We start from the raw sequence: 19,312 nt of genomic DNA, 5'->3' as shown, positions 1-19,312 counted from the left end.
AGCAATAAATATTTTTTAATTAAGGTATTTACATTGTTTTTTTTAAGACATTATGCTTTTGCACACTTAATAGACTACAATATAGTATAAACATAACTTTTTATGCACTGGAAACCAAGAAATTTGCGTGGCTCACTTGATTGCAATATTTGCTTTATTGTGGTTGTCTGAAATCAAAGCCACAATATCTCCAAGGTATGCCTATATTTGCTTTGTTAAAGTGGCTTCAGATCAGCCTTTACCCTACTACTTTATCCTAGTTACCCCACTACTATCAAATGTTTTGTTTATTATGAGATCTCTTCACTCTGGCTGGTGAGAATGTGAACTATTCCTAACCCTGCGTGACTTTGGGATTTGTTCACGTACTGCTTTCTGGTGGTTCTTTCCCTGGCCTCATGGAGTTTCACTCCGTATCAGTACTCAGCCAAAGATTTTAGGGGATCCCTCTGCAGATGTCTTTCTCTCTTTCTCTTTCTTTGGAACTTTTTCCTCTACATTGCTCTGTTCTACAAATTTTTGCTGCCTTGGCCACCCTGAAGACTGATCTCTGTCTCCTCAACTCAGCAAAACTGCCAACTCTTTAGGTTCCCCTTATATGCGTAGCAATCTAGAAACTGCCCCATTTGAATATCTTCTCTCAGGGATCACATTCCTGTATAGCTAGTTGTCTGCTGTCTGAAAACAGTTCTCTCATATATTTTGTCTGATTTTCCAGTAACTTGTTTATGGCAAGAAAGAATGGCCATAATTCTTTTGATGCTCTATTCCAAATCTTTCCTTATCTGTTGTTTTTTGTTTTAATGGTGCTGTCTTTTGCATTTTCGTGTGTATGTGTGTGTGTTTAACTTTTTAAAATCAGGTACTATCTTATATTACATGAGGTTCTTGGGAGAGTCTAATTTTCTACTGTATTTGATGATTTCACTCATTATGGATTGTTTTCATTGTGAATTGTAATTTATCACCATCTGTGGGGCTTTGAGTACAAGGTGTGTCCTTCTCAGAGGGTCTTTATATTTCTTTCTATCAAGCTTCCCCAAGCTTGAAGGAGACTGAGGACTATCTTTTTTTAATTTGTTTATTTTAAAAGGGATATATATCTTTCCTTTTCTTGTCACTATAAAATGATACATGCTGTGTTAAAAAACATAAATAGGGAAGAGTGTAAAAAATGAATGTGAGGGCTTCCCTGGTGGTGCGGTGGTTGAGAATCTGCCTGCCAATGCAGGGGACACGGGTTCGAGCCCTGGTCTGGGAAGATCCCACATGCCGCGGAGCAACTGGGCTCGTGAGCCACAATTACTGAGCCTGCGCGTCTGGAGCCTGTGCTCGGCAACGGGAGAAGACGCGATAATGAGAGGCCTGCGCACCGCGATGAAGAGTGGCCTCCACTTGCCGCAACTAGAGAAAGCCCTCGCACAGAAACGAAGACCCAACACAGCCATAAATAAATAAATAAATAAATAAATAAATAAATAAATAAACCCAAAGTTAAAAAAAAAAAAAAAAAATGAATGTGAGGGCTTCACTGGTGGTGCAGTGGATAAGAATCTGCCTGCCAATGCAGGGGACACAGGTTCAATCACTGGTCCGGGAAGATCCCACATGCCGCGGAGCAACTAAGCCCGTGCGCCACAACTACTGAGCCTGTGCTCTAGAGCCCGCGAGCCACAACTACTGAAGCCCGTGTACCACAACTACTGAAGCCCGTGTGCCTAGAGCCCGTGCTCCGCAACAAGAGAAGCCACCACAATGAGAAGCCCGAGCACCGCAACGAAGAGTAGCCCCTGCTCTCCGCAACTAGAGAAAGCCCGCATGCAGCAACAAAGACCCAATGCAACCAAAATAAAGTAATTAATTAATTTTAGAAAAATGAATGTGAAATGCCTTTTCTTGTTTGAATATGTGAGATTAGAGAGGGGCATAGGAGTCATTGATTTATCACTAATGCTGATGGAAAGGTACAGGATTATACACATTCATGTAGTGAGTAAAGTTACACTTGTCCCTTCCATCCTCACTCTTCCATGATTGGAAAAGAAAACTTGTTAGTTGTTACAGAGAATACGTTTGGACACGATAGCTTTCATTTTCATTTGTTATAGAATGACTTAAGCTAGGGAGTGAGTAGTTTCTTACCAACGAAAAGGCCAGGGTTTTTGGTTCCTAAGAAATGGAATCAATGTGTTAGGAAGAGAATTATGATTTCATAGTAGATCAAATGAAGTTTTAAGAATGAGGATTAGGGACTTCCCTGGTGGTCCAGTGGTTAAGAATCTGCCTTCCAGTGCATGGGATACAGGTTTGATCCCTGGTCGGGGAACTAGGATCCCACATGCCATGGGACAACTAAGCCCATGTGCCACAACTACTGAGCTCACGCGCCTCAATGAGAGAGCCTGCATGCTGCAAACTACAGACCCCACGCATTCTGGAGCCTGCACACCACAGCTACAGAGCCCACGCGCTCTGGAGCCCGCGTGCCGCAACTAGAGAGCCCGTGCACCGCAACTACTGAGCCCACTCACCAGAACTAGAGAGAGATGCCTAGGCGCTGCAACAAAGAGCCCGTACGCCACAATGAAAGATCTCACATGCCTCAACGAAGATCCTGCGTGCTGCAACTAAAACCTGACGCAGCCAAATATAAATAAATTAATTAATTAAATTTTTTTAAAAAATGAGGATTAATCTTCAGAGTAGTGAGATAAGTTGAATCTTAGATTGTTTTGGAGAAGATCAAGCACAATCTAAATTGGCCAGAGCCCAGATTACTTCTTTTTTATGTATCTATGTCAATCCACTCTTTTACTGAGGTGTAATGCTTTGAAAGTTCTTGCCTTGTATTAGTTCCCATCTCTGGCCCGTACTTTTGCCCTTGCATGTCTATTAAAACCCAGTTCTCTTGCCCCTGCAGGCCAGTGATAGCCTGTTATGCTCTAGTTTGATTCCCTGTTTACATTTTGTCCCACTAAAAAAGTTACGTATTTAAAGTTTGTTTGCCAGTTTTTACCCAGCACTTCTAGATACTTTATAGCAGGAAATTTTTAGGTTATCTAGTTTACTATTTTACCTGAAACAGAACTCGCTACTGTTTCTTTATTATTTTATTGTTTGGGGAGGAGAGGAATAAAATCACCTGTAATCCCACTGTGCTAACATAGCAACAATATTCGCTTTTGTCCATACATATTTAAATCATTGCAGTGTCATTTAGCCATTTATTATACATATTATTTTAATTTTTATATCTTCTTTTTTTTCCAGAACAATATAGCTGAAGTACAAGAATTGCATTCTGAATTAATGTGGAAGGATTTTATAGACCACATCAGTAGCCTTCTACATAGTGTTGAAGTGGAAGTCAGTTACTTTGCAGCTGGGATCATTGCCCACTTAATATCTAGAGGAGAACAAGCTTGGACGTTGAGTCGTAGCCAGAGGAATTCTCTTCTGGATGATCTGGTAGGGTAATTTGGTGTATTTTGGAAGCATGCAAACAACATTCATAATGGTTAAACTGTCAAACCCTCATAATGCAATGCTAAATAAATATTGTAACCCTTTCTTGTGTACTTTGTGTCTTTCAGCATTCAGCGATTTTGAAATGGCCAACTCCAGAGTGTGAGATGGTAGCATACAGGTAACTAGCAAGATAATTAATATTAAGCCAGTAATCTAGTCATTTTGCTTGCATAGAGATCATTCCTATTAGATGTAGATTTTACCCTTTGGCATCTATCTTCGTACTGGCTTTAAAATAAAGTATTTTTAATTTATTTTGCTACCTATCACTCATCAGTCTTTCCTTCATTCTACATTTATTGAAAACAGGTGCCAAGGTCTTGTTCTATGCCCTTGAAATTCAAAGATGAGTAAGATATGGTGCCTCCATGCAAGAACTTTACAGCCTAGTGATGGAAACCAAATGTAAATCAGAAATAATTCACTCCTATGCTAGTTATGTACATAGAATGCTCTGAACGTGCACTGGAAAATGGTAAAAAGCTTCCAGAGGAAGTAGATTGTGAGCTGAGTTTTGAGAGATCATTAAGTAGAGACAGAAGATTTTAGGAAGAGTATTAATGCAAGGAGGTCTAAAACGAGAACACATTTAGAGAACTAGAAGTAGCACCTGATTTGTTCAGGGAAACAGTTTATAATAATTTATTAAAGGGCATACTGGATTCTAACTCTATTTATGACAGTTAGGTGACTTGATAGATAAGTTGCTAATATACCAGAAGTATTCCAGATTGCTGCATAAATATTATTATTGCAATTTATTTTGTTGTCTACTTTATAAATGCTGATGCTGCCAACACTTTTGATTCAAACTTATGTTCTATACATTTTTGGGCAGAAGACTTGTAGAAATAGGCTAATTCTAGAGCTTCGTCATGGTGTTGTTCTGGTTAGTTATCAACTAACTTCTCCTTATCTAAGTTTCCAAACCAAAGTCTGCTGTTCTTCAAATGTGTATCTTCAAGACCAACAGGTGCTTTTGAGAAAAAGTATGTTGTTCTGATCGCCTTCCATCTTCTGTACCAAGACTTTTGTCTGAATATACTCGTTTATCAAATGGCTAAGACAAAGAAAAGATGTTCTATAGAAGCTCATTTATATTATATAGTTTAAAAATAGCAGGATGAAATTTCTGGAGCAAAAAGCTCAGGAATCATTGCTTTAGAAAATGACACTAAGTATAGGATGTAACTTTTATTCTTTTCTTTTGAACTTTTAGGTCCTTTAATCCATTTTTCCCATTACTTGGCTGTTTCACAACACCAGGAGTCCAGCTATGGGCAGTTTGGGCCATGCAGCATGTCTGCAGCAAGAATCGTATGTACCGAAAAGAGAACTGTGTTTTTCTTTTTCAAGTGAAATTCTCCTTGCACAGGAAAGCCATTTCTAAATTGTGTTTGATTTTTAAGGACACAGACTTTTAAAAATATAGTGTAAGAGAATCTTAAGTTATGAACTAAATTTATACTTTCAGAATGAGCTTGGCAATATTAGAAATCAGTGACAGTGGTGAATGAGACTTACACTGTTCTAAGAAAGAACTTCAGAAATCTTCATAGGAGTTTCTTGAGTCTTAGGCTGTGCATGCCTAGGGTGAGACTTCCTGAGGCCTGAGAAAGAACAAATACCAAGGAGCTGCTAACTGAACAACACACGGAGCTTACACAGGTTAGAAAATATTCGAATTCCAAACAGTGGAAAGAACTTAATACCCAGGACATTCACTACAGATGCCAGAAAAGGTTAAACTAGCCCTAAATTAAAGGTTTCTCTAAGGCAACCCTGTGAAGCTTAAAAGCAAGTCTTGAAATGATCAAGCTGCTCTGCAAGTAAACTATCTGTCAGAGAAAAACTGAGCACTCTTTTAAAAAAGACAACAAAATCTATACACTCAACAACATGTTTAGTTATATGGTAAGAGCTGCTAGATGAAAGATGAAGCAGAAAAATATGACCCATAACCAGGAGAAAAATTAGACAATTGAAACAGACCCAGAAATGGTAGTGATGATGGAATTAGCAGGAAAAAAAATTCAGACTTTTTTTATAGATATGATCCAAGATTTTAAAGAAAACATGAAATTAAGAGAAGGAAAAGTAATGTTTAAAAAAAATAAAAATTTGACATGAAAAATATTTGGGTGAGCTTAAGAGTAGATACAAATAAGAAAAGGTCGGTGAAATTGAATACACAGCAATAGAAAATATCCAAACTGAAAGAAAGCTGGTTTAAAAAAAATTAGAAAGCAAGAACACCAGAATTATCCTGATATCAATACCAGCCAAAGACATAAGAAAAGAAAATTACTGAACAATATCTCTCATGAGCATAGATGAGGAAATTCTTAAAAATTTTTTAACAAATGGAACCCAACAGTATATAAAAAGGACCAAGGAGGTTATTCCAGGAATGCAAAGTTGGTTTAACATTTGAAAATCAATGTGTTTCATCCTACTACCAGACCAGGAAAGAAAAACAATCTGATCATCTCAGTAGATGCAGAAAGAGCATCTAAGGATATCCTACAGCTAACATCAAAATTAATAGTGAAAAATTAAATGTGACTGTTTCCCCTCTAAGATCAGGAACAAGGCAAGGATGTCCAGCCTCACTGCTGTTGAACATTGTAATGAAGGTTCTGTCCAGTGTGATCAGGAAAGAAATAGAAGGCATCCAGATTGGAAAGAATGAAGTAAAACTGTTTTTATTCACAGGTGATGTGATAATCTATGTAGAAAAATCCCATGAAATCTACAAGAGGGCAACTAGACCTAATAAGTGAGTTTAGCAAGGTTCCAGGATACAAGATCAATATACACAAATCAGATGCATTTCTTTATATTAGCCGCAACCAATATAAATGAAAAAATGACATTTACAGTTTTACCAAAAACTATGAAATACTTAGGGATATATCTGACAAAGATGTACAAGACCTGTATACTGAGAAAACAAAGCATTGCTGAGAGACGTTAGAGAAGGCCTAACCAAATAGAGAGAAGGACGACACTTATGAGTTAGAAGACTTACTATTGTTAAAATGGCAATTCTCTCCAAATGTATTGTAGATTTATATAGTCCCAGTCAAAATCTTAGCAGTCTTAGCAGAAGAGAAATTCACAGGCTGATTCTAAAATTCATACAGAAATGCAAAGGACCTAGAATATTGAAACAACTTAGAAAAACGAAGAACAAAATTGGAGGAGTTATACTACCTGACTTAAAGACATACTATAGAGCTACAGTAATCAAGACAGGTGTTTTGTGGCTCCAGATGTGTGTTCTTTCCATACCTCATCAAGCAGTTCTCTAATTCTCAGCAGACACTGACTGGGTGTCCAACAAATTTAACTCAATTCTGACACTGTCTACCTGGAGATAGTGTCAGATCCCACAGGTTAAGGGCTCAATCCCACAATACTGCTGTCCCCACTTCAGATGCCAATCCCAAGTTTATGTTGTTACCTGTGCTTCTGACTGACTAGCTGTAGATCTGAGGTTCCCACGACCCCCCTCCTCTGGTTCAATTAATTTGCTAGAGCAGCTCACAGAACTCAGAAAAACATTTAATTATATTTACCAGTTTATTATAAAGGATGCAGATGAGCAGCCAGATTAAGAGATACATAGGGCAGGGTTCTGAAGGATTCTGAGCACAGGAGCTTCTGTCCCCATGGAACTAGGCTGTGCCACCATCCAGGCATGTGAGTGCATTCACCAACATGGTGAATGCTCCCTTGCCGTGGGAGACATTTTCATATGATAAACTGGACTAATTATTAATGACTGAATGGGACTCTAGTAATGTGCTAGTATCTGTTAACTGTTACAGTCATTTTGTTTTAAGGGATCTGTCATCAAAGACCAGAAGATACAATAAGAACTATATTTGGTCTTTGTTCCTGGTTCCTAGCACAGAACTCCTCAAACCTTTATAATTTCCTGAGTGATAGGAGTGTCTTTTGTCATTCATAAGGATCCCCTTTTGACATACGGTAATGAGGTGACAGAGTGGGATGTCTCCCAGGGCAAGGCCACTGAGGTTTGCAGGCTTCTAGTAGATTTTGTAAGGCTCCAAAAGCAGATGTGGTCTTAGGGTGAAGCCATATATTGCTCTTAAACTAAGAGATAATATCATCTCTTGCTCTGAGCCTTTTTTGATGTGTTAATGTCATATTGAATTTCTCTTATTACATAGCCTATTTATTCATTCCTGTACCCTCAGCTCCTATTCCTCCTTCTCTTCATGTACACTCAAACTTTTCCACCTTTGGAAGGGACATTAATTTTGGCCACTGTGTTGGTCTAGATTGCCAACAGCAATACTAGTCTAGCAAGTGTCTCCCCCTCAGTCCCCTGTCATTCAGATAGGGTAAGATTACATACATGCAGAACTAGTGGGTTGTTTTTACCACGAGGCAATATGGTTGCACTCAGTGTTATTCCCAATTTTGCCAGATGGAGTTAAGGCATAACCCAACCCATTAGGCCCTTGGGAATCCTGACAAAAAGATTTTACAACATAGTTACAGTTTCTTGCTTAGGAATCATCCCTGCTTCCAGCATTTGTAGTTGCAGCCCTGGTTCTGTGACCACTGCACCAGGTAGGGGAATTAAAAAACGTTGTGATATGGGGAAGAAGAAGAAGAAAGTATAATCATTATACCAGTATCCTCCCTTAGCAAGAATCACATAATCATATCAACATGCTTTCCCACTCCCTCTTCCCCAGGTTCCCCAGAAAAACAGGAGAATATCTAGTGGGGACGTTCTTTTTTAAAAAATTATCTACCTATCTATCTAGTTGTGCTGGGTCTTAATTGCAGCTCACCAGCTCCTTGGTTGCAGCATGTGGGCTCCTTAGTTGCAGCTCCAGGGCTTCTTAGTTGTGGCATGTGGGCTCCTTAGTTGTGGCATGCATGTAGGACCTAGTTCCCTGACCAGGGATCAAACCTGGGCCCCCTGCATTGGAAGTGCAGAGTCTTATCCACTGCTCCACCAGGGAAGTCCCTAGTGGGGACATTCTTTTAGCTCCACTCATATTGAGTGTGAGCATGCATATACTTGTGAAGGTGTGAAAGCTAGCCCTTCAGGCCTATATCTCCCCCCTCCCTCCCACCTCCGATTTTAGATAACTAATGTTTTAATTGCCCATTCCAATTCTCTATCAAACTATTACTCTGAGGAGGATATCTCTCTGCCCATTGTTGGACACTGTAGGGATAGAAAACGTTTTCCTTGACTCTGGCACTTTGTGCCTCAAAATGCAAGAGGAATATGTCTAGATTCAGTCCATTTCTGCATTGCTGCAGTTCCTCCATATCCACTCATTTCGTGGTCTCAGGTGGCCACCTCAAGCAAGCACATTGGGATATCTGCTTGTCAGTTCCAGTCAGCTTCTGAACATGGAAGAGAGTTCTTCTGATGGGCACAGATATGTCCTGCCTTAATGACCAGGTTTCCATTGCCCTTGTATCCACCCACACGGCTAGACCATTGGCCACTGCCCATGAAAAAACCCAAACAGAGGCTTTTACCACTATTCAATTTTTCATCCTTGCTGGGAACACAGCATGCAGTTCAGTCCACAGGGCTGTTTTGGTTTTACCTTTTTCAATCAGAGTGGTGGCCTTCCAAACAGGATGTTGTCTGTTTACCTTGGAACTGCTATCCACAAACCAGCAGTTTGTTGGTTGTTAGAGAGCTGTTTATAGGGCACTGTCCAAGTGACTATAGAATCTGGCAGCTCCTTGTGCAGTTCCAAAGTCAGTCCTAGGGACTGACTAGGGAGAAAGAGGCTCCCTGCTCATGAGTATCTCCTCCTTGCATTCTCCAGGTAGCACGATCCTATATAAGCCAATTCCGTTTTATTATGGAACTCCTCTGGGTACTGCCATCCCCATTAGAGTGTTTCTCTGACATCACTCAAAACGTCTTGGGTATTTCAGGTTTGAAGATCATTTTTTGTCCTTCAGTCATGAGGCTAGCTTCAATTAATGTCAAATAGCAAGGTAGTAAATGCCCCTCAAATGGAAATTCTCAAGTCCAAAGTCCCAGTAATCATCTCTGGTAGGCACTCACAGGCTTTTGCCATAAACCCCAGTCAGTCCTTCACATAGGGCTATGGCACAGAGAATTTGTCCCTACCAGCACTCCAGCTTCTATTCTACATTGCATTGGCTTGGGCAATCTTACTGGTTCCCATTTAGCATGTCCAATTAACATTGCTTGAAAGGTGGATTTACATGCTTTCTGTTTTATGATGTTAGGTAGTGGAAACATTTCCCAGTCAATAAAATGTTCATCCTCATAATACCATCAGGTAAAAGAAATGTAACCACTTCACATAAAGTCTGTTCAACCATACCAATTCTCCTACAGACTTTTACCTTAATTCTGTTAACCCTTATATTCCTAACTGTAATCATCCACAGATTTTGATCTTACAGTACTAGATAGAGTGTTCCCCAACCAGACATAATACTCATTTCCATAAAATATTGAGGCAAAGGAGACACAACTTCTTTACATAAAGTCTGTTTAAACATTCCAACTTTCAGGATTTCCCTGGTGATCCAGTGGTTAAGTATCTGCCTATCAATGCAGGGGATGTGGGTTCGGTCCCTGGTCGGGTAACTAAGATCCCACATGCCTTGGGGCAACTAAGCCCGCAGGCTCTAGAGCCCATGGGCCGTAACTAAGACTGGATGCAGCCAAATAAATACATAAATAAATAAGTAAATATTCTTTAAAAAACACTCCCAACTTTCATAATCCTATCAATCCTTACATTTTTTTTTTTTAACTCTCTAATTGTAGCCCACATCAGGACTTCACCAGGAACTTCTCCACTTCCTGACTAAGTTACCCACTCTTGTGCAAAAGGCTTTAAGTCCCCAGTAAGGAGTCAAGCCAAGGAATCCTGGCCTTTTGTCAATCTTTGCCTTGATTAGATAAAGCAATTGCTGGTCAGGTTTGGATTCATCTCTAAATTCCATTGGTTGGGACTTCCCTGGTGGTGCAGTGGTTGAGACTCCTTGCCCCCAGTGCAGGGGGCCCGGGTTCGATCCCTGGTTGGGGAACTAGATCCCACATGCATGCCGCAACTGGGAGTTTGCATGCCGCAACTAAGGGGCCTGCCTGCTGCAACTAAGACCCAGCGCAGCCAAAAAAATAAATATTTTTTTTAAAAAACCAAACATTTAACAAAACTCTTAAAAACATAAATAAATACAAAAATAAATTCCATTGGTAACTTTTACCGTTAGTAACGGATTGCAGCACAGCTGCTACTCCACATCATGGAGTAGCCACCCAAGAACCAAAGGTTCCTTATCCCTCACCTTTTTATCCTTTCTCTTTCCTAACCACATGTTTCCATAAGCCAGGACCAGGAAAGCAAATCCCACTTCTGACACCAATTCTGATATGTGTTTTTTCCACATCCCACCAAAAAGTTCTCCATTTCTCAGCTGACACTGACTGGGTGTCCTACAAATTTAGTTCAATTCTGACACTATTTACCTGGAGATAGTGTCAGATTCCACAAGTTAAGGGCTCAGTCCCACAAAACTGCCCTCACTTCAGACACCAATTGGAAGTCCAGGCATAAACATAGACAAAGAATGTTCAAAGGACCAGAATAGAGAGTACAGAAACAGACCTATACACATATGGTTGGTTGGTTTTTGACGTAAGTTCAAAGCAATTCAATAGAGAAATAATAGTCTTTTCAACAAACAGTACTGCATCAAGTGTATCTCTATCTGCAAAAAAAAAAAAAAGAACTTTGATTCATACCTTGTATACAAAAATTAACTCTTGGGACTTCCCTGGTGGTCCATTGGCTAAGACTCCAAGCTCCCAGTGCAGGGGGCCCAGGTTTGATCCCTGATTGGAGAAATAGATCCTGCATGCATGCTGCAACTAAGAGTCCACACGCCACAACTAAGAAGCCCACATGCCACAACTAAAGATCCCTCATGCCACAACAAAGATCCTGCATGCCGCACCTAAGACCTGGCACAGCCAAAATAAATAAATAATTAATTAAAAAAATTTTAACTCTTAATTGATCATAAGTCTAAATACAAAACCAAAAACTATTAAAAGTTTCTAGAAGAAAATGTGACAAAATATTTGTAACCTTGTCTTAGGCAGATTTTTTTTTTTTAAACATCTTTATTGGAGTGTAATTGCTTTACAATGGTGTGTTAGTTTCTGCTCTATAACAAAGTGAATCAGCTATACATATACATATATCCCTATATCTCCTCCCTCTTGTGTCTCCCTCCTACCCTCCCTATCTCACCCCTCTAGATGGACACAACACAAAGCATGGAGCTGATCTCCCTGTGCTATGCGGCTGCTTCCCACTAGCTATCTTTTTTACATTTGGTAGTGTATATATGTCCGTGCCACTCTCTCACTTCGTCCCAGCTTCCCCTTCCCCCTCCCCATGTCCTCAAGTCCATTCTCTATGTCTGCGTCTTTATCCTGTCCTGCCCCTAGGTTCTTCAGAACCACTTTTTTTTTTTTTTAGATTCCATATATATGTCTTGGCATACGGTATTTGTTTTTCTTTCTGACTTACTTCACTCTGTATGACAGTCTCTAGGTCCATCCACCTGACTACAAATAACTCAGTTTCATTTCTTTTTATGGCTGAGTAATATTCCATTGTATATATGTGCCACATTTTCTTTATCCATTCATCTGTCGATGGACACTTAGGTTGCTTCCATGTCCTGGCTATTGTAAACAGAGCTGCAATGAACATTGTGGTACATGACTCTTTTTGAATTATGATTTTCTCAGGGTATATGCCCAGTAGTGGGATTGCTGGGTCGTGTGGTAGTTCTATTTGTAGTTTTTTAAGGAACCTCCATACTGTTCTCCATAGTGGCTGTGTCAATTTACATTGCCACCGACAGTGCAAGAGGGTTCCCTTTACTCCACACCCTCTCCAGCATTTACTGTTTGTAGATTTTTTGATGATGGCCATTCTGACTGGTGTGAGGTGATACCTCATTGTAGTTTTGATTTGCATTTCTCTAATGATTAGTGATGTTGAGCATCCTTTCATGTGTTTGTTGGCAATCTGTATATCTTCTTTGGAGAAACGTCTATTTAGGTCTTCTGCCCATTTTTGGATTGGGTTGTTTGTTTTTTTGATACTGAGCTGCATGAGCTGCTTGTAAATTTTGGAGATTAACCCTTTGTCAGATGCTTTGTTTGCAAATGTTTTCTCCCATTCTGACTGTTGTCTTTTCGTCTTGTGTATGGTTTCCTTTGCTGTGCAAAAGCTTTTAAGTTTCATTAGGTCCCATTTGTTTATTTTTGTTTTTACTTCCATTTCTCTAGGAAGTGGGTCAAAAAGGATCTTGCTGTGATTTGTGTCATAGAGTGTTCTGCCTATGTTTTCCTCTAAGAGTTTGATAGTGTCTGGCCTTACATTTATGTCTTTAATCCATTTTGAGTTTATTTTTGTATATGGTGTTAGGGAGTGTTCTAATTTCATTCTTTTACATGTAGCTGTCCAGTTTTCCCAGCACCACTTATTGAAGAGACTGTCTTTTTTTCAGTGTATATTCTTGCCTCCTTTATCAAAGATAAGGTGACCATAGGTGTGTGGGTTTATCTCTGGGCTTTCTATCCTGTTCTACTGATCTATATTTCTGTTTTTGTGCCAGTACCATACTGTCTTGACTACTGTGGCTTTGCAGTATAGTCTGAAGTTCAGGAGCCTGATTCCTCCAGCTCTGTTTTTCTTTCTCAGGATAGCTTTGGCTATTCGGGGTCTTTTGTGTTTCCATACAAATTGTGAAATTTTTTGTTCTAGTTCTGTGAAAAATGCCATTGGTAGTTTGATAGGGATTGCATTGAATCTGTAGAATGCTTTGGGTAGTATAGTCATTTTCACAATGTTGATTCTTCCAATCCAAGAACATGGTATATCTGTCCATCTGTTTGTGTCATCTTTAATTTCTTTCATCAGTGTCTTATAGTTTTCTGCATACAGGTCTTTAGTCTCCTTAGGTAGGTTTATTCCTAGGTATTTTATTCTTTTTGTTGCAATGGTAAATGGGAGTGTTTCCTTAATTTCTCTTTCAGATTTTTCAACATTAGTGTATAGGAATGCAAGAGATTTCTGTGCATAAATTTTGTATCCTGCTGCTTTACCAAATTCATTGATTAGCTCTATTAGTTTTCTGGTAGCATGTTTAGGATTCTCTATGTATAGTATCATGTCATGTGCAAACAGTGACAGTTTTACTTCTTCTTTTCCGATTTGGATTCCTGTTATTTCTTTTTCTTCTCTGATTGCTGTGGCTAAAACTTCCAAAACTATGTTGAATAATAGTGGTGAGAGTGGGCAACCTTGTCTTGTTCCTGATCTTAGTGGAAATGGTTTCAGTTTTTCACCATTGAGAATGATGTTGGCTGTGGGTTTGTCATATATGGCCTTTATTATGTTGAGGTAAGTTCCCTCTATGCCTACTTTCTGGAGGGTTTTTATCATAAATGGGTGTTGAATTTTGTCGAAAGCTTTTTCTGCATCTGTTGAGATCAAATTCTTAAATATGCACAAAAGTATGATCTACAAAAGAAAAAACTAGGGACTTCCCTGGAAGTCCAGTGGTTAAGACTCCACACTTCCACTGCAGGGGGTGCGGGTTCGATCCCTGGTTGGGGAACTAAGATCCTGCAAGCCACACAGAGCAGCCAAAAAAAAAAGAAAAAGAAAAACCTGCTAAATTGGACGTGAACAAATCAAACTTAAGGACTTCAGCTTTTTGAAAGACATTGTCAAGAAAATGAAAAGTCAGTGCACATACTGGGTCAAAATTTTCAAATCACATGTCTGATAAAGCGTTTGTGTTCAAAATATACCATGTACTCTCAAAACTTAATGATAAGAAAACAATACAAGAAAATGGACAAAAGAGTTGAACAGACTTTTCACCAAAGATTTACAGATGGCAAATAAGCACATGAAAAGATGCTCAACATCATTAGGATAGATGTATAGATCAATGCAATAGAACTGAGAGCCCAAAAATAACCATGCATCTATGGTTAATTGATTTTTGACAAGGGTGCCAAGACAATTCAGTGGAGAAAGAACAGGTTTTTAAACAAATGGTGCTGGGAAAACTGAGTAGGCACATGTAAAAGAAAGAACTTTGACCCTTACCTCATACCATATACAAAAATTAACTCAAAAATGGATTACAGGCCTAAGTATAAGAACTACATTTATATATACATAAGCATATAAAACTTTTAAAAGAAAACATAGGTATAAATCTTTATGATGTTGGATTAAGCAATGATTTCTTATATAGGACACCAAAAGCATGTGACAAAAGAAAACTAGTCTAATTGGATTTAATAAAAAATTTTAAAACTTTTGTGCTTTAAAGGACACCATCAAGAAAGTGAAAAGACGACTCCCAGAATGGTTGAAAATATTTGCAAATTATATACCTGATGAGAGATTTGTTTTCAGAATATATAAACACAATAGTAAAAAGGAAAATAACCCAGTTTAAAAATTGGCAAAGGATCCAAATAGACATTTCTTCAAAGAAAATATACAAATGGCCAATAAGCACATTAAAAGAAGTTCAGGACTTCCCTGGTGGTCCAGTGGTTAAGACTCCACGCTTCCCCTGCAGGGGGCAGGGGTTTGATCCCTGGTCGGGGAACTTAAGATCCCGCATGCCACAGGGCGTGGCCAAAAAAATAATAAAATTAAAAAAATAAAGATACTGTCATGATGGCAAAAAAAAAGTTCAGCATCATTAGTCATTAGAAAAATATAAATTAAAGCCACAATGAGGTGTAAGCCACTTTACACCTGCTAGGAAGCCTGCCTGTAATCAAAAAGATGGACAATGACAAGTGTTGATGAGGACATGAAGCAACTTTCTCATTCATTGCTGATGGGAATGAAAAATTATACAACCATTTCGGAAAACAATTTGGTGATTTCTTATAAAGTTAAACATACATTTATGGATGGATCTAGAGATTGTCATACAGAGTGAAGTAAGTCAGAAAGAGAAAAAAATATCGTATATTAACGCATGTATGTGGAACCTAGAAAAATGGTACAGATGAACTGGTTTGCAGGGCAGAAATTGAGACACAGATGTAGAGAACAAATGTATGGACACCAAGGGGGGAAAGTGGTGGTGGTGGGGATAGGCGTGTGATGAATTGGGAGATTGGGATTGACATGTATGTACTGATGTGTATAAAATGGACAACTAATAAGAACCTGCTGTATAAAAAAATAAAATAAAATTCAAAAATAAAATAAAAAAATAAAAAATAATAAACATACATTTAGCATTTGCCCATCATTTTAGGTATTTTCTCAAGATCCAGGAAATGAAAAGTTCCCAAAAAACTTGTGAAAGAATGATTACAGCATTTTTAGTCATTGTAATGAAATGCTCAGGGAGAAAGAACATCCAACAAATGTCCATCAGTACAATAACATTAAAACATGTGACGTACTTAATGCAGTGGAATACTTCTCAGCTTAAAACAACAAAAAAAGATTACATACAGGTAACAACTTGGAAACATCTCGAAAACATCATGCTGAGCAAAAGTAGACAGACACAAAAGGTTACATACTGTCCATTTATATGAAGTTCTAGGCAAAAGTCTATATCACAGAAATTAGAACAGTGGTTACCTGGGATGAGGGGTTCAGGGGAGACTGACTTCAAAGGTACACAAGGAAACTTTTTAGTTGTTGAAAATATTCCATATCCTGATTGTGTTGGTGGTTACACAAGTGTATACGTTTGGCAAAACTCATAAAACTATAGATTAAATTAGGTGTGTTTTATTGTGTGTAAATTGACTTTAATAAATATGACTAAAACTAAAAAAATAAACTTTAAAAGGCATGTGTAAAAAAAGGCAAAAGGAAAAAATATTTAAAAATAATGAATACTGCATGTACAATATGACTGCTATTAAATTTTTTTTTATTTATTTATTCTTGGCTGCGTTGGGTCTTCGTTGCTGCATGCAGGCTTTCTCTAATTGCAGCGAGTGGGGGCTACTCTTCGTTGCGGTGCGCGGGCTTCTTGTTGCAGTGGCTTCTCTTGTTGCGGAGCACGGGCTCTAGGTGCGTGGGCTCAGTAGTGTGGCTCACGGGCTCTAGAGCGCAGGCTCGGTAGTTGTGGCGCACGGGCTTAGTTGCTCTGCGGCATGTGGGATCTTCCTGGACCAGGGCTCGAACCCGTGTCCCCTGCATTGGCCAGCAGATTCTTAACCACTGCGCCACCAGGGAAGCCCTAAATTTTTTTTTTAACATAGGAAATGCATAAAAGTGTAACAGTACCCATCTTACTCATGATTTGGGGTCAAAGGAGATTGTCTATGTCTTATGGTTATGATTTTTATATATATTATATATATAATATATATATATATAAAATGGTATGTGTATTATCTATGGTCTATGTGTGGGCCTTGTAGTGTAGGCATAACATCATTACAGAGATATTTTTCAGGCTCTAACTTATGTTAGTGAGCAATAACAAAACAGCTTAAATTTAAGCAAAACATAAAAATTATTCCACAAAAAAACAAATTAAGTTTTTTAAGGAAAGCTCTTTCTCCTGTTTTCTTTCAGCCTCAAGGTATTGCAGCATGCTGATTGAGGAAGGAGGATTGCAGCATTTATACAACATCAAAGAACATGAACAGACTGATCCTCATGTCCAACAGATTGCTGTGGCCATTCTGGACAGCTTAGAGAAACACATTGTACGCCATGGAAGACCACCTCCCTGTAAAAAGCAGCCCCAGGCCAGACTAAATTGATAGCTATAGGTAATTGGATAATTGAATCACAGAAATTCTTTTTGTGATAGGTTCACTTGGAATATCTTACCCTCTCTGATGTTTTGGGGGTTTCTACAACAAGAGTCATAAAGTGAGTATGGGATTGATAATGTACAGTACTGCCCATGTGAACAGTCTCTGATTTGTCTTGTGATTTTTAACTTATTAGATGAGAAGAGTCTCTTCCTTCATTGCCTTTTAGGAAAATTTCCACATCCTTCAGTGTTTGAACTTAACTGTGCTTAAAATTCTACAGTTTTATGAGGAAGTTTGCACGGACCCTTAGGCCAGACTTTTCTGATCTTAAAGTCCCTTCAGTCAATTTGCAGCTTCAGATAAGCTGTTAACCTGATTTCTGGCACTGCTTCGATTGTAAATTTTATATTGCTTCTGTATAAAATGCCTTTATTCTCTGTCTGTGTATCTTTTATAAGATGTCCTTCTTAGTGTGAAAGAATGGAAATCTGAGTCCTCTCCTTGTGAAAGCTACTCACTGGCTGGTGCCTGGATGGCTGGCAGAAAATATATTAAAAAGAAAAACTACTAAGGGAAAATAGAGTTTAGGAACTGGGAAAAGGTCTGCTCTTGTGGTATATAGTTTTTAAACTGGGACTGGCTAATCTTCTGGAGCCCACCTCTCCTGAGGCATTGCGCAGTAGCTTGTTCTTCATATTTATTCCTGGAGGCATGGGCTGCTGCTTCCTACACAGACTGCTGGTTACTCTCTAGAAATATTTCCCCAAGCACCACAGTATAAAATATTACAGCATTCTGCGTTAGAGTTTAACTGTCTGAATTTCTTTATGTCATATTGTTGTGAAAATGTGAATTTTACAAAAATCGTCTCTTGCTCAAACAGACCATCCTTTTCCCTCTATTTCAAAGTCATTCTGTTCAGTGGAATAGAGACTACCCGTGGTATTACCTGCTCACTTAAAATACAATTAACAACAGTACATTTTGCCATGAGAAGTTAATTTTCTTTTGTTTCAGACTACATGTATCTTAATATTTTCATGTTGGGGAAGGATATCCACATCTCACTGCCAAAAGTAAACAAGAAGAATTAGACTATTGTTAAATGTAATGATTCTAGTTGCAGTGCATAAAAGGAAATATTTTGTGATGGGTTATTTTTTAGACAGTTGCCCTTCCTTTAAGAGAGTTGTTACAGTAGAGTAAAGAGTCAGTTATCAATAATGGCAGTTGGGAGGCAGCAAGTCACCAAGAGAGTTATTTTCCATTTAAAAAAAAAAAAGCGAAAGATTTATACGATCTGAAGAGAAACCAGAGTATCCATCTTAAATTTTAGTTTGTGAATAAAGTTAACCTGCAGTCTTAGATGACTGCGTTTTTTTCATAGATGGCCAAAATGTTTCCAATAGAGATTTTAAATAATACGTTTAAAATCATGGTGATTATTCAGAAGCACTTTTATTTAGAAAGGAGCTGGCTTATTAGTATGCTGATAACATTTTTGACATACACATTTCATACCACTATCGCAGTAGTCATACTTGAATTATTTGGTACTCCTTCACAGGAGTGAAAGCTTAAACTAAATGAAAATAGATATTTAGAATCATTAAAAACCATATTAATTCTGACTTAACCGGTTTAAGGAATTTTTATAGGTGTGAGATAAATTTTCACAGATTAATTCTATTTCAGAGGAAATGGAAAATTCTTTTAAAAATGTCCCCCTTTTTCTGGGTTTTAAATATCTAAGGCAAAATGTAGAAAATAGGATGGCCTACAAAAGCTTGGAGTCGCTAGCTATGTAGACCATTTCTAGGTCTTCTAGCTTCTGTAGTTAAGGAAAAGCCTATTTGAGAAGTTTGGCTTCAAGTTTCTATTGTATCCTATTCAAGACAAAAGTACATGTTCCTTCTAGGCTAATCCTAGGTT

At 38.4% G+C, this 19,312-nt stretch overlaps 1 protein-coding gene across 1 annotated transcript in view; it reads left to right on the top strand.

The window, feature by feature from the left end:
* ZYG11B (zyg-11 family member B, cell cycle regulator) overlaps positions 1-18,822 on the top strand; it is a 73,684-nt gene extending 54,862 nt beyond the window's left edge. The window contains exons 11-14 of the mRNA XM_061186587.1: positions 3,271-3,468; positions 3,594-3,646; positions 4,748-4,845; positions 17,193-18,822. Coding sequence (XP_061042570.1) covers positions 3,271-3,468; positions 3,594-3,646; positions 4,748-4,845; positions 17,193-17,383 — 540 coding nt within the window. The 3' untranslated portion in view covers positions 17,384-18,822. The remainder of the gene's footprint in view (positions 1-3,270; positions 3,469-3,593; positions 3,647-4,747; positions 4,846-17,192) is intronic.
* Positions 18,823-19,312: the final 490 nt, after the last annotated feature.

The sequence above is a fragment of the Eubalaena glacialis genome, chromosome 3 (genome assembly GCF_028564815.1).
Source record: "Eubalaena glacialis isolate mEubGla1 chromosome 3, mEubGla1.1.hap2.+ XY, whole genome shotgun sequence".
In the NCBI taxonomy this organism is placed as follows: domain Eukaryota; kingdom Metazoa; phylum Chordata; class Mammalia; order Artiodactyla; family Balaenidae; genus Eubalaena; species Eubalaena glacialis.
The sequence above is the reverse complement of the archived record's forward strand: the minus strand, read 5'-3'. Positions and strand labels throughout refer to the sequence as shown.